General features: G+C 37.8%; 1 protein-coding gene and 1 long non-coding RNA gene across 2 annotated transcripts in view; one reads left to right on the plus strand and one right to left on the minus strand.

The window, feature by feature from the left end:
- Nucleotides 1-11,323, minus strand: part of CCDC15 (coiled-coil domain containing 15) — a 102,672-nt gene extending 91,349 nt beyond the window's left edge. The window contains exons 1-4 of the mRNA XM_032285062.1: nt 11,051-11,323; nt 10,514-10,699; nt 5,333-5,482; nt 4,607-4,795 (exon numbers count right to left, since the gene is read on the minus strand). Coding sequence (XP_032140953.1) covers nt 4,607-4,795; nt 5,333-5,482; nt 10,514-10,690 — 516 coding nt within the window. The 5' untranslated portion in view covers nt 10,691-10,699; nt 11,051-11,323. The remainder of the gene's footprint in view (nt 1-4,606; nt 4,796-5,332; nt 5,483-10,513; nt 10,700-11,050) is intronic.
- A 41-nt stretch (nt 11,324-11,364) lies between these two features.
- Nucleotides 11,365-15,031, plus strand: LOC116556083. The gene is made up of 2 exons (XR_004270822.1): nt 11,365-11,853; nt 14,100-15,031. It is a non-coding gene; the product is annotated as an uncharacterized LOC116556083 (long non-coding RNA).
- The last annotated feature ends 260 nt before the right edge of the window (nt 15,032-15,291 follow it).

A 15,291-nucleotide genomic window follows, 5' to 3' on the forward strand; every position in this document is an offset into this window, starting at 1 on the left:
TTAAAACGGCAACCTTAGACAACTTCCCCCCTAGCCTTAGCTGATTGGAGCAAGGTTTGTACAGCAGTATATCAGGTAAAAATAGGCCTTGATGCAGTGTCTTCTGCACACCAAATGTCTATTTTGTACACAGAAATATAAACAACTAGCAAAAGGACCTCTTTGTAACAAAACAAAAATTGTACTATATAAAAAATTTTGAGAGTTAAATCTTAAAATCTAAAGCAAACAAGGATTAGACAGTAAAATTTGAAACATCAAGCAAGTATGAAGGATAAAATATGAAAAATATGGATATCTAACTACGATATTGTTCATATTTTCTTCAGTTCTTTTTGTGTAAATTTTTGGCCAATCAGGGATAAGATAGAATTTATAAGTAACTGTATAAATGAAACAAAATGAATCAATTAGTATCATGTAGGTCATGAGAAAAGAGTATAGATAAGATTTATAGAATTTTACCTACTTATTGTCCACTTTAACAATTTAAAGTATATTGTTAATGCCATAAAAATCTAACCAAAGTTAAATTCTATTCAAGTACAATGTGGTTTATTTGCAAATTGTATCATACTGACTTTTAAATGTGTTAAACTTTTCAGTGGCCAGAAAATACTACACATTAAACGTTGAACTCACATGAGCCATTTTTTATAACCCATGAATCCCAATGTAATGCAGCAAGTTGCAGTACTTTTTTTTTTGTCACTGTAGCTATCAACCTGTAAGATCATCAGTAATGTAGACCTAGTGCAAAAAGGCAAGCTGGGCCAATAAATATTCCTTACCTCAGATCATAAACTAGGAAATATTCAGAGAAAAGTTAGAGAGAGGACCTGAACATAAAAGGTCCTAAAACGGAAAAAAAAAAAAAAAAAAAAAAGGAAAAAGGGACCTCAAGTATACCAGTTACAAAGCTGTGATGAAGAGATGACAATACCAGTTAGTAGCAGAAAAATGATTAAATAAGAGACAAGCATACATGTAGACACAATGTGACTAACTGTACTAGTTTACCTAGAACTGTCCCAGTTTTAACACTGAAAGTCCCATGTCCTGGAAACCCCTTGATCTTAGACCAATAGGGAAGGCTGGTCACCCTATGAGAAGAACTGAGTCAATGAAGCTAATGATCAAATTTTAGTGTGAAGATCAAAGATCCCATGCTCTCGGGGTCACTGGAGCTACCTCATCCAGAAAAACTCTCCAGTTGCATTCCTCAAGGGAGTTTGGGTTTGTGTGAGAAGCTGATTCTTCCCTTATTAACCCATGTGTATTTTTAAAATAAACTTTCCCTTGCTTGGGTTAGCCTGAGTTCTTGCAGTCAAAAGTGCCTGACTGAAATACTCATTTTTTCAATGGTAGATTACAAGAATGCAGAAGGTTATTTCACATTACTTAAAGCTTTACTACAAAAAGTAATTATTTCCATGGTTTTAAAAAGCTAGAGAACTAGCACTGTAAAGACAGAATCAAAATAAAAATAAGATAGTAAAAGATTCAGTGAGAAACCAAAAGCTGGAATAAACCATGCTACAAAATAGTAGCAAGCTGAATCGGGACAGAAAAATAGAAAGTTATTATATGGTGAGATTAAAACAATGATCAGTTGTTCTTCAATTCCCCCGCAAAATGCAGTTGTCAGAGACATCACAGAAACTCAGTCCCTAAGGATGAATATCAGTCCTAACGAAAAGAAAATGCTGGTTCTATATTATAAGATCACTTGAAATTTCTTCCTGTCTACAATTCTAGCTCCTAACTTCAGGCGACTAATCTTAACTGACCTTTGAACAAGCAGGTAATACCAAGTATTATCAAGTAGAGGGTGAGGTGGGGGAGCAGATTAAGAGAGATCCTGGCCAAATCATATTTGAAATACAGTGTTGCGTTGTTTTTGAGGCCCTATTTCAGGAATGTTATTTTGAAAAACAAAATAACATTCAGAAGAAATCAACAAGGCATTAGGAATACAGAAACCCAAAAAAGAAAAATGGCAACTATAATCAAATACTTGAAGTGCTCTCAGATAACATTTTATTTTTTATTACTTGAGAGGACAAAATTAGGACCAATGGATAAAAGTTATAGGAAAGAAGATTTTTGACTCAACAAATTAAAAAAATACTTGTAATAATTTCAAGTCTTCTAAAAATAAAATGACCCATCTGAAAAAGTAGTAAGTTGTCCAATAGTGGAGGGGCTGTGGTAGGAATCAGATGGCCATATATATATTAGAGATAATATAAAGAGAACTGAATTCCTTAGAGAGAGAAAGGTAGGACCAGATAATATCCTTTTTTTAACATTTAATTAAAATTTAAATAAATTCAAACCTATGGAAAACTTCAAACATATACAGAAGTAATCAGAACACTATAATGAACCGTCATGGACATATATGGATACCTCACTTTAGCATTATCAACTCCCAGCCAATCTTGCTTCATCCGCAACTTCCTACTATATCATTTAAGTATATTCCAGACATCAAATCATTTTACGCATAAATGTTTCAATATGTCAGATGAATTTTTAAAACCCTTCCAAGATTTCATGTTTCTATAACTTCAACACAAGAAAACTGAGACATGTACTAACATTCAGAAAGTAAATTATGTATAGCATTTAACCAACCAGCTTTAGATAAACGTAAGGGAATTAGTGCCTGAACTGTCTCATTGTTTAGTTTCACAGTGACATCTAGTGGATAAAAACTGCAACAGAAGTGGTAAGATTAAAAAGCATCTATTGTCATGGAGACATATATAGACAAAATTTACAAGTTCAAAATAGTTAAGTCACTGAACATTCTTCAGTAGTTCGTGTTCTTCCCTCCCCACCCCCTGACCAAAAAAAAGCCACGGGGATGGTTATAAAAACTTAAACTATCAATTAGAAAGGCTCCATCACTTATTCCCAAATACACCAAGCTCACTGCAGTTTCTAGGTTTTATTTTTTTTAAGAAAAAAATATCTTGGCCAGGTGCTGTGGTTCATGCCTGAATCCCAGCACTTTGGAAGGCTGAAGCAGACAGATCCCTTGAGCTCAGGAGTTCAAGACCAGCCTGGCCAACATGGTGAAACCCCATCTCTACTAAAAATGCAAAAATTAGCCAGGCACGGTGGCGGGTACCATGATCCCAGCTACTCAGGACGGCGAGGCAGGAGAATCAGGAGAATCTCTTGAACCAGGCAAGAAGAGGCTGCAGTGAGCCAAGATTCTACCACTGCACTCCAGCCTGGGCAACAGAGTAATTTGTAGTTCAATTCTATCTCTCCCATGAATTCTTCCCCTACGGTTTCCTTAAAAATTTCTGAACTCCCGTAGCACAACTTTATTGTAAAATATAGAAAATTTCTCTATATTTTTATCTAACAGAATGAGTGGTCTACTAGTTTTGTTTTGTATCTCTACCTGAAAATATAAACCCATGGAGGGTCCTATTTCACATTTCCTTAGTATCACTACAATGCATAACAAACAGCATATGCAAACACTGCTGACTGATGAGTTGTATTTACGTATTACACAGATGAAGTAATAGCTATTAAGCACCACAAAAGCAAGGACTATGTATCTTAAGTCAGTGTTCTATTCCTTGTACTTTATGCAGTGCCTGGCTCAATAAATATTTCCTAACAAATAAAAATGATTCTTACAAACTGAACAATGACAAGAAAGAGTCAAATAGTCATGGACAATGAAAAAAATTTAATAGTATTTCAACACGATAATGTTTGCTTCTAAAGCTTTTCCTATTAATAGCAAATAGCACAATTAAATTATGACCAAGTATGTTAACTTAAGCAATAATACAGCTTTTATTTTCAAATCCTCATAATTTTCCATGTTTTCTCTCTTCCTCTCATTATTTCTAGGACTACATTTTAAATAAGATGAAGAACAATTCCTGAAGCACAGTTGAAGACTACGTCAACTGGACAAAAGCTCAGGTATACTAAGTTTGGGGCTAACTGGACAGAGTCAAGCAATTTGAATGGATGAGTCTACTCATAGTGGTTAATTTTTAAATATTAGTTATATAAAATGAGTCACTAAATATTAATTATATTTTTCCAAAAACTCTAAATACGTTATGCATTTTTTATACTATTCCTTAACCTACAACTATAGATCCATTTATTGTGATAATCAGATTAAAAAACAGAAAAATTAGACAAACATAAACAATAAATGAAATGCTCCCATGTATACTAACTTCTTTGCAACAAAGGTAAGAATCATTTCTCTCTGTATACTACAAGCTAATAGTAGCTTACCCAGAATATAATTTCAGTATAATTGGGAAAATCCATGTTCTTGACCTAAAGTGCTTTTGAATTCCAACACTTTGGCACCTTTCTTTAGTTAATTTTAGAGCATCTTATCAAAAACAAATAAATGTAAATTTAAAAATTTCAAAAAGCATTATCCCACTGTTCTCCACTTTACAAAGCTAAAACAAAAAAGACGTGATTATAAAAAGTGAAGCTGAATGCAATAACTCTTAATCCCTACCTCACACCACAGATGTCATATTTATAGTTTAGGGGATGGGAAAAGTATCAAAGACATAAAATAAAATGCACAGGTACTTACAGCCTGGGCTTGTTGTTGAAATAATTCATTCTGATTCTCTTCATCATCTGTTCCCTCCCCAAGCATCAGGGAAGGAGATAACCTAGAACTTCCGATAGCGGCATTTAAATTGTTTGGAAAAACACTTGTCCTTTTGAAAGTTAAGTGTGCTGGTGAAGACTGCATGGCTATAGAGCCTTCTTTTTCTGCCTACAAAAAGAAGAAAGGTGGATAGTAACATTCTACTCCAATACAGAGCAATCCAATAATGCCTCTAAGCAATTCAGGATTTTAAACTGGGGTGGGGGCAGGGGAGAGGCTTTACTGGCAGAGGAATTAACATTTACCAGGTACCTCTGATATGCTAATAATTTAGGTTATCTCATCTAACTCACACACAATCCTATGAGAGAAGTATCATATCCTTATTTTATGGATGAAGAAACTACAATCAATGAAGTTAATTAGCCAAAAGTCAATAGCTAATAAGTGGCAAAGCCAGAATTCAAACTCAAGTCTGAACCCAAAATTCTGACATTTTGTTTACTTGGTAAAAGCAAAAAAAATGAGTCAGAACATAGAAATAAAACATGGTTTCTCTACATAAAAATCTACTGTCCTCACTAGTTAATCAGATTATATCAAGCACATAATCAAAGGAAAGTAATTCTGTTACTGCCTAATAGCTTATCACATAACACACATACTTTCCATTCAATCTTTACTCAGGCTCACTTTTGAACTTACTCTTTCATAAGACTTCTGAAGCTGCTGCTTTTTTCTCAACCTAATTTGTTGATTTACTCGGTATTTAACTTGTTTCTGAAAATGTTTCAAAGCTTCTTGTTTTTTTCTTAGCTGTTCCTTTAGTTCTTCCTCAATCAAATATGCTGATGTCTTTAAAGATGAAAGATAGAAAATGAACTTAAATGTCAGCAGTTTTGTCCACTAGGGCTGTTGTAAACACAGAGCAGTCAGGATACAATCCTGAAAAAAATAATTCCATTCTGTACAAAAAAAAAATGGAATGCATGAGTACTCAAATCAAATCTTAATATTTTTATTGAACTAGAACTAAAGGTGTCTTCATTAATTCTTAATGAACCAAATTAAACCTATCATATGTTACACATTTTCTAAAATGGAGTAAATAGTCAAGACACACCAGGTTATTTACCACTCACCAAATATGTCCTATTGCAAAATGTCTTCATACTTGGCATTATGCTCCATTTTTAATTTGGCATGCCCTTCCTCTCATCTCCACCTAGTAAAGGCCTACTCAGTTTTCACAACCATTTAATATCCACTCCTCAGCACTTCCCACAACACTTTCTTCCTCTAAAGCCCTCTTATACTATAACACTTCTCATTTCACCAATGTTAACTGAGTATCATACTTCTTGACACCCCTATTAGATTATAAACTCTTTGAGGGCAGGATATGTATTCAATTCTCCCTTGTTTCCCCTATAGCATGTAGTACAGAGCCTTGACTATAAGGATAATCAATATATATTTATATAATTATCCAATTCCAAAACATATTCTAAACCAAGGGTGCCCAATTTTTTGGCTTCCCGAGGCCACACTGGAAAGACTGTTACATAAAATACACTAAGGACAGCTGATGAGCTTAAAAAAAAAATCACAAAAAAAACTCATAGTGTTTTAAGAAAATTTATCAATTTAGGCAAGGCACAGTGGCACATGCCTGTAACCCCAGCACTGTGGGAGGCCAAGGCGGGTGGATCACCTGAGGTCAGGAGTTCAAGACCGGTCTGACCAACATGGCAAAACCCCATCTCCACTAAAAATACAAAAATTAGCCAGGCATGGTGGTGGGCACCTGTAATCCCAATTACTTGGGAAGCTGAGGCAGGAGACTCACTTGAAACGGGGAGGTGGAGACTGTAGTGAGCTGAGATTGTGCCACTGCACTCCAGCCTGGGCAATAGAGTAAGACTCCGTCTCAATAAAAAAAAAACAAAAAAAAGAAAATTTATTAATTTATATTGGGCCACATTCAAAGCCATCCTGGGCCACATGCAGCATGCCACATCCCGGGCCCATGGCCACATGTTGGACAAGCTTGTTCTAAACAATCTGGCACACTTTATCCCATTTGAGTGCTTGATCTGCATTTATCTCCTCTAAGTGCTCTGAATAACAACCACAGTCATCATCATAATAGCACTTATCATTATTATGGATCTATTATGTGACAAATATTTTAACTACATTTTCTATCCTCAAAACCAAGTTTAGTAGTATGTATTCTTATCCCTTATGTTACAGATGAGGAAACTGGGATTCAGAAAGATTAAATAATTTTAATATAGCTGACTAGTAGCAGAACTAGAAGTTTCTGACTCCAACAATTATGTTCCTCTCTACACTGCATTTCTCTTGACTACGTCTTTCAATAGAAATTTTCTAATTAAATAAAATCATCATCATATCTCCTACCTATTCTTTCTTCTAACTCAGTGATTCCGACTTCTAATTCTGAAGGGTGCCTCAGATCATTTTACAGGCTGTCATTAAATTCTCAAAATCAAATGCATTCAAATTTCAACTTAAGTTAAAATTTCCAAGAAGTCTATTGCATAAACTATTTTAGTGGAATATAAAGTGTCAAAGAACAATTAGGTAAAATAATTCCAAAGAAGAAACATACATGTAATAAAGCCTGAACAACTGACCCAGATTAACTCAAGCCCCAGACAAGTTTAAGCTAGTCAGCCTCTTTGTTTTACTTCCATTCTCTCTGCTCCTCTTTTGCTCCATAAGATTATCAAACATCTTACTGAAGTATATGACTGATTACAGATTGTGGATCTCAATTGTAAACCAAATAAAAGAGTATACAAGATTTTAGAAATGTACTTTTCTTAGCAAGTACCATAGTGCAAGGCCACCAAGAACAATTGTTCTGTGGGATGTTCAGAGGTTCCCAGATTGAAATAAATTTTGGAAATACAGGGTTAAACACAGTGAAATGTTGTTTTGATTGTACAGCTAACTTCTCATAGCCTTTATGCACCTTATGGACTATCCAAGGGGGCCATATGGAATGAAGTGTTTCTCACAACATCCAAAGAACACATTCACATGGGATGGAGTTGGTGCTTAATGACATAGCAGTTAGATCTCTCTTCAATGAATCAAGTCTCCTAGCCTTCATGCTCTTGGGTAGTCCTCTCCCAAAGTGAATTTGGTCTGACTCCAAATACCTAACAAAATGAGGCAAATGAGCTCTGTGATTTCCCAAGCCAGGTCATAATGCAACTTCCACCTGGGTTCTTAACAGTGCTCATTCTGAAAAAAGTCAGCACTGTATAAAAATTCTGACTAGCCTGAGATTACCATGCTGTGAGGAAGCCCAAGTTAGTCAAATAGAGAAGCCATATGAAAAGAGAAACATATCTAGCCAGCATCCAGACATTCTAGTTATCCTAGCCCAAGTGTCAGATATGTGAATAAGAAAGCTATCATGAACATTACAGCCTAGCAGGTGCCACATGACTGGGATAGCCTGACTATTTTCTAGCTCCAACCAACAGCCAGAAAATAGTCAATATGTCCCAGACATGTCCAGTTACTTGAGCCCCAGCTGAGGCCCCAGACACTATGGAGCAGAGACAAGCCATAACCATTGTACCCTACTCAAACTCCTGATACATAGTATTATCTGCTTTATACCACTAAGTTCTGGGGTGGTTAGTTACATAGCAAAAGATAACCAAAACAAATTATAAAATAATGCAATACCCATATATGATGATAGAATAGCAGTGCTTTTTGATGCTAATTTATTAATAATTATTGGGGGGAGATAGTCTAAAGTTACGATATTTTTAGGAATCCTGATGGCCCCCTGAAATTTTGGGGAGAAAAATAATTAGAATTTTCCCTTCAGAACAGACGTGATCTAAGGGCCAAGCTTTAGAAGTAAACTATTCAGCATTTATTTTGAGCTGACAGAGCTGTATCTGTTAATAAGGGTGGATACCCAGACTAGATATGCTAAAGCTCTAAGGAGTTCTATTAGATGTTTGATCAAACTCCCTTTGGCTGGAACTGATCACAAATTTTTAAATCAGGAAAATAAGATACGTTTATCCATGTTCCAAGACTATTTTAAGTTAGTGTCTGTGAATACGATATTCAATACTTCTTAACATAGAAAAAGCTTGATGGTGTAAAATTTTAGGCATGTTGATACTACTGATATTATACAGATATAATTTGAGCAATCAAAAACAGGTGTCAACAACATAAATACCAAAATACCTTTATACCAAATGTTACTGAGTCCTGTGGGGTGTTTCTTGCATTTATACCTTCTCATTCCATTCCTTTTCTCTCTTTCCCCCCCAGCCCCAGAGATGGGGTCTCATTCTGTTGCCTAGGCTAAAGTGCAGTAGCACGATCACAGCTTACTGCAGCCTAAAACTCGTGGGCTCAAGCACTTCAACCATCCTTTTTCAAGGCTTTTCTTCTCTATTCCTTACCATTAACAAAGTTTTGATGCTATACTTCATGCTTAAATTGTTATAATTATAATTTATCCCCAGGATCCAACCACTCTGTATTCTTCAAAATCTTTGAAGCAATTAATCTAATCAAAACACCGGTTGATCATAAAATTCACCTGTAAATATTAAACAATTAAAGTCGATCCCTTCTCCAAAATTTCCTATGGTTCTCTACCATCCCTATTTTCCATAATCCTGTCAACAACCATTCTCCTACTAAATTTTCCACTCCAACCGATCTAATCTACCCTTAGAATCCTGAACCTTTCTTACTTCTTACTCTCCCCATTCTCCTTAATAGGAGAATCATTCCCTTCCCTTCTCCGATAATTCAAATTCTTCATTACACTTTTCTGGGTCACATCAACCCAATGTCAGAGCTTCCTCTTTGATTAAGCATTATATTCTTAGAACTTAGATATACCACCTAGACTCTTAAAATTCGTTTTGGAAATAGGCAGAGTAGGAATAAATCAATGAATATACATACATATGTGCAAACAAAAGTAAAATGAATATAGTATATTCCATTACTTTAACATTTACTTTAAATATGTCTCATTTCTCCTCTGAGATCAAGTATACTGAGGGAACATACCTCATACTTTTTTCATCCATGTTCAGCACCTTGTCTATATATACAGAAGACATTTTGTGCCTTTCATAAATATTTCATGAGTGTCTATATATATATTAGGCAGTCTTTAAGATAAAAGTGGGAGTGTGATGATAAATGAGATTTGTCCTCTAAGCTCAAGGAGCTCACACTGCATCAGGAAAAGATATATAAACAATCTATTATAACACAATGTGGTAGGTGCCAATTTAAATTTGAACACATAGCTAAGGGGCAAAGTTTAGTGAAAGACTATCAGAAATTGTGGAATTTCTAGTTAGACTTTCTCAGATTACCAGAGTTCATCCCCTTCTCCTTTATTCTATTATCCGATTTTTGCCTGAATCCTCATTACAAAATTTATCATAAACCTTAAGCAACCAATTAATGTTACTTAAAGTATGTCAACTGTCATCCATACTAAGTTGCAGTGTCTGGAAGATGTAGATAGTGCTATGTCTTGGGCACAGCAACCAATCAAGAGTCTGAAGTAAACTGATATACAGATATGTATCTATATAACCTGTTGCATGTAGATTATGGTCTATATATTATAGTAGGTGAGTAGTATTTGATTATGCCAGCTGAAGTTGCAGTCAAGTTTTGGCAAATACTTGTTTGTTCTATAATTCTAATGTAAGGACATAATCTATTTATGGCAGAATAGAAACAGCATCCTCGGATTGTTCATCTTTAAGCACCCAGATTAGAGAAAGGTAATAAAAAAGGTGGTGGGAAACTCCACCATATTTGGATCAAACTGACACTCACATATGCTGGGATTTCCAAACTATCTGGTGACGCAGGTTCCACCCATGCCCCAACTGGTACTATAGCCTGGTTCCTCTCAGCCAGCACTGCCAACACGTCCTTGCTCTTCAAGGGGTTTAAAGCCAGGGGCAACCGTGTGTTATTTCGAGGTTTTTTTCGGGCCATACTTCCCGGCATCTGTGACTCCTGGTTAGGAGAAAGAAAAAGCTTAAAATCTTCAAATGACTGCATTAAAAGTTCAACCTCCTAACACATGAGCCATAGGCCCGTGAAAAGGAGAGAAGCCCTGGAGGCAGAAGACTGGCACGGATTTGAAAAAAAGGATTCTAGAGAAAAAGGAAGAAAAGAAGGGAAGAGACATGGGAAGAAATAAAAAGGCAAGAAAGGTTTTTAAGTTGCTTTCTAGAAGAAATGGCCATGAGAGGGAAGAGAAAGGATGGGAATGAAAGAACGAAGATTGTGCCCAGCTGTGGGCGCAGCGAGGCAGGAAGGGCGGAATGACAGCCGCAGCCCGGGGGCAAAGGGAGGGGCGGGAACCTGGGTCTGCAGCCGAGAGTTCCAATTATCGGTATCCGGTTATGGGAAGACGCGCTGAACGGCTAGGTGCCTCGGGCCAGATAAAAGCCTGCTTCTGAGACCCGGAGGCCCACTCCGGCTGAGACAGCACTGGCCAGGAGTCCGCCCGCAGCTAGCCACAGACTCAGTCTACTCTGGGTACTAAGGTAACGGCCTCAAGCAAACCGCCACTTTTGGGTGGGCCTCTCCGTCCCGCCCTTCCGTAGCCTTGTGCCCGCCCCTTCCGGGCCCCGCGTCCCCTCCCGCAGCTGGGAAGACGGGAGAGGCGGGGTTTCGGGCTTCCCTGGTTTGGTCACTTCCTTTTCCTGTGCGGCTGATGGGGCGGGAATGTGTGGGTGCGCGCGGTCGCTGGGTAATGCGCTGTCTGAGGCGTGGTGGGGCTGAAGTTCCAGCCCCGAGACCTCCTAAATCTCTCCGGAAAGGGATGCGTTGGGCTTGTGAACTGGCCGACTCGGCGGGCCAGGGGTCGCAGTAGAGGGAAGCACTGGAAAAGAATGAAACAGGGAGGCCCGGCTTCCTGGAGAAACAAACTAAGCTAACAAATTTTTCGGGTTCTTTGTGCAGCTCATTTTACCACGCTGTGTCGTGCATGTTATTATATTTGGACATCACGGCGTCCTGAGTGGTCTCCCTCTCTGCTGCAAGCTCTGCTGTAATCCAGAGACACTCGAGTATCTCTGTGGGATAATTTATTCATTCGGTTAACATACATTACTGCGAGCTTTGTATACACCCGTACTGTTCTAACCACCAGAGATACACAAGTATAAACGAAACAAATATCCCTTCTCAGGGAATTCACAGTAGAGTGAGGGGAAAATAAGCGAATAAACAAGGAGTGAGTAAACGTGTGTGATGTGGAGTAAAAGCTAAGAGGATAGGGAGTGTGGTGGGCAGGGTGGGAATGGGAGGGATAAAATACTAGAATGTCCAGAGAAGCTGCACTGAAGTACTTTTGGGCAAAGACTTAAAAGAGATAATAGAAGAAGCCACTGTGCTCTTCAACGGAGGCTTTATAAACGTGTTCCAGATAAAACAGCAAGTACAAACGCCCCAAGGTGCGGACAGTGACTGGAGCAGAGGGAGAGGGGAAGAATGCTGAGACAGGAGGTCAAAAATGGAAGGGCAGGCAATCGAATCGAACATGTAAGCCACCATAGATGTTGAGATGGGGAGCCACTGGAGCAAGGTTTGGAGCAAAGGAACACCATAATGTGATTTAAATTTAAAAAAATAATTCTGAGTGCTATAGTGAAAACAGACGGTAAAGAAGGCCAATTAGGCGGCTATTGCAATAATGCGGATAAGGGATTATGATGTCGGATCAAGGAAGTGGTGGTTGAGATCATGTTAAGTGATTGGATTCTGTATCTATTTGGGAGTCAAAACTGTCAGGATCTGTTAAAGGTTTGGATATGGATTGTGTAAGACAGATGTCAAGGAAAACTAGGGGCTTCATCCCGAGCAACTGTCAGGATGAAATTACTATTTACTGACACAGTGAAGACAGTGGAAGGAGTAGATTTGGAAAGGGGAAAATCAGGAGTTCAGTTTGGGGCAGATTAAGTTTTACTTACTAATCAACATCCAAGAAGATAGGATAAGGAAAAGTGTCTGGAGCTCAGAGAAGAGTTCTGGGCTGAAAATATAAATCTAAGAGTTGTTAGCCTGTAGATTTAAAGCCATGAAACTGGATGGAATCATCAAGGGGTTGAATATAGACAGATAAAAGCATAGATCCTAAAACAGCCCTAGGGTATTTCACTATTACAAAGACTGAGCAGAAGAGGAAGAGAATGCCAAGAGATTGAGAAGGATTTGTCCATAAATTAAGGAAGAAAACCACGGGGGTGTGATACCTTGAAAGCCAGGCGAAAACGAAATGGTCCACTGAGGGCAGACCATCTGTGTTAAATCCTGCTGATAGACCAAATAAGATGAGGACTGAAAATTGACTTTTGGATTTGACCACGTGGAAGTCACTGATAACTTTAAAAAGAGCAGTGTCTTTAGAGCAGTTGGAGAGCAAAATCCTGATAGGTTAGGCAAGAAAGAGTAGGAGAAGAAATTGGAGACAGCAATTTTAGACAATTCTTCCCATGAATTTTGTTCTGAAGGGACACAGTGAAACAGGTGGCTGAATGTAGAGGTAGGATCGTAAGAGAGTTCTTTAAGATCATAGCATATATTCTTCATTGGTGGAAATTGTCCAGTAGACAGGAGAAAACACGTGATGCAGGAGAGATATGAGAGAATTTGGGGATCTACAGTCACATGTCACTTAAAGATGGGGATACATTTTGAGAAATGCATTATTAGGTAATTTTGTCTTTGTGCAAACTTCAAAGAGTGTACTTACCCAAACCTAAATGCTATAGTCTACTACACACCAAGGCTATATGGTATAGCATATTGTCCCTAGACTACACCCAGCATGTTACTGTATTGAATACTATAGGCATTTGTAACACAATGGTAAATATTTGTATATCTAAACATAGAAAAGATACAGTAAAAATATAGTATTATAATTTTGTGGGACCACCATCATATATGTGGTCCTTCAGTGACCAAAATGTTGTTATGTGGCACATGATTGTATATCCTTAAGAGGGCAGAGGAAATGGAATCTAGTAAACAAGTGGAGGGACTGGCTTTAGATACCAGGAGGTACGGTTAATTATAATAATAGCAGTAAAGTTAAATTATACAGTATAGTGATAATTAGGTAATGTGGTGGTAGGAGCTTATGGAAATTTTCTTCTGATTATTCTGTTTTCTCTGTAAAATAGTATTGTAGCCATCCTCCAAGATGGCCCCTAATGATCCCCACCTCTTGGTGTTCACAGCTATGTATAGTCCCCTCCCACATTGTACCTAGGTTGGTCTGTATGACCAACGGAATATGGCAGAAGGGATGGTATATTACTACAGAGTTAGGTTATAATAGATATGCTCATGTGCACTTGCTTGCTCACTCTCTCTCCCTCCTTCCCTCCCTCCGTCTCAGATCTGCTCTGAGGGAAGCCATGTACATCATTAGCAGTTCTATAAAGAGGATCACGTGGCAAGAAACAAACATTCTGCCAGCAGCCCTGTGAATGAATGTGGAAGTAGACCCTCAAGCCCTAATCAAGTCTTCAGAGACTGTACTCTCAACCAACAACTTGACTGCAACCTCATAAGAGACCCTGAGCCAGACCACCCAACCAGAAACTGTGTGAGATAATATTTGTTGTATTAAGATGCTAAATTTGAGGGTCATTTGTTATATGAGACAAGTAGAAGGTAAGAGATAATGAAAATTCAGTAGAGTCAGTAAGTTGTACATCCCTGTGGGGGTCTAAGATTTGTTAGAGCTCATCAAAAGAATGTGCTAGAATAAGAAGTGGTGACCTGACAGTAGGATGCTTGAAGCTGAGTGTATGGAGAGGCTGTGATTATTGGTGCTGTCAAAGTCTATCGTATGACCAAAGAAGGGAAAGCTAAGGTAGGTGAAAGAAAAAGATCACTGGATAAGAAGAGGTCATAGAAACCAAGCACCAGAGCATTGAGTGGATGATCCATGAGGATACTGAAATCACCAAAAAATATAATAAGAATGATGTTGGAGAGAGCCAGTAGCAACAATTTTCAAGGAATTTCAGGAAAAGGCTTGGAAGTTGGTGGATAAGTATAGCTTGGAAAGCCAAGCATGGTATAGTCTGGTGATATGAGGTTCAAAGTTAAAGGTGAGGTTAAGAAAAAGGGAGGAGGTAGTTTAGCAATAGCACTGAGTAACTGAATAGCGAGAAGGAAACCCATCCTACCTCCACCCAGAGGGGCAAGGAACAAAAAACAGCTACTATTAGGTGACTGCAGAAGTAATTCTGGTTTTTGCATTGTTGGAATTTGCCGTTTGATATTGGAATATGTGCTTTAATAAATGTATGTTATACATCAGCTTAAAAGGCATTTCTCACCTTGCAGGGTTTTTTTTGTTTGTTTTTTTTTTTTTTTTTTTTTTTTTTTTTTTTTTTGGCTAATGACTGTTTATTTTAGACTATGGAAATGATGTTAGACAAAAACCAAATGTGAGCAGTTTTCTTATTCAAGTTCAAAATGGGCTGTAAAGCAGCAGAGACAACTGGCAACATCAAGAATGCATTTGGCCCAGGAACTGCTAATGAACCTACAGTGCAGTAGTGGTTCAAGAAGTTTTG

The sequence above is a fragment of the Sapajus apella genome, unplaced genomic scaffold, assembly GCF_009761245.1.
Source record: "Sapajus apella isolate SASKATOON/1434 unplaced genomic scaffold, GSC_monkey_1.0 scaffold16, whole genome shotgun sequence".
NCBI lineage: Eukaryota > Metazoa > Chordata > Mammalia > Primates > Cebidae > Sapajus > Sapajus apella.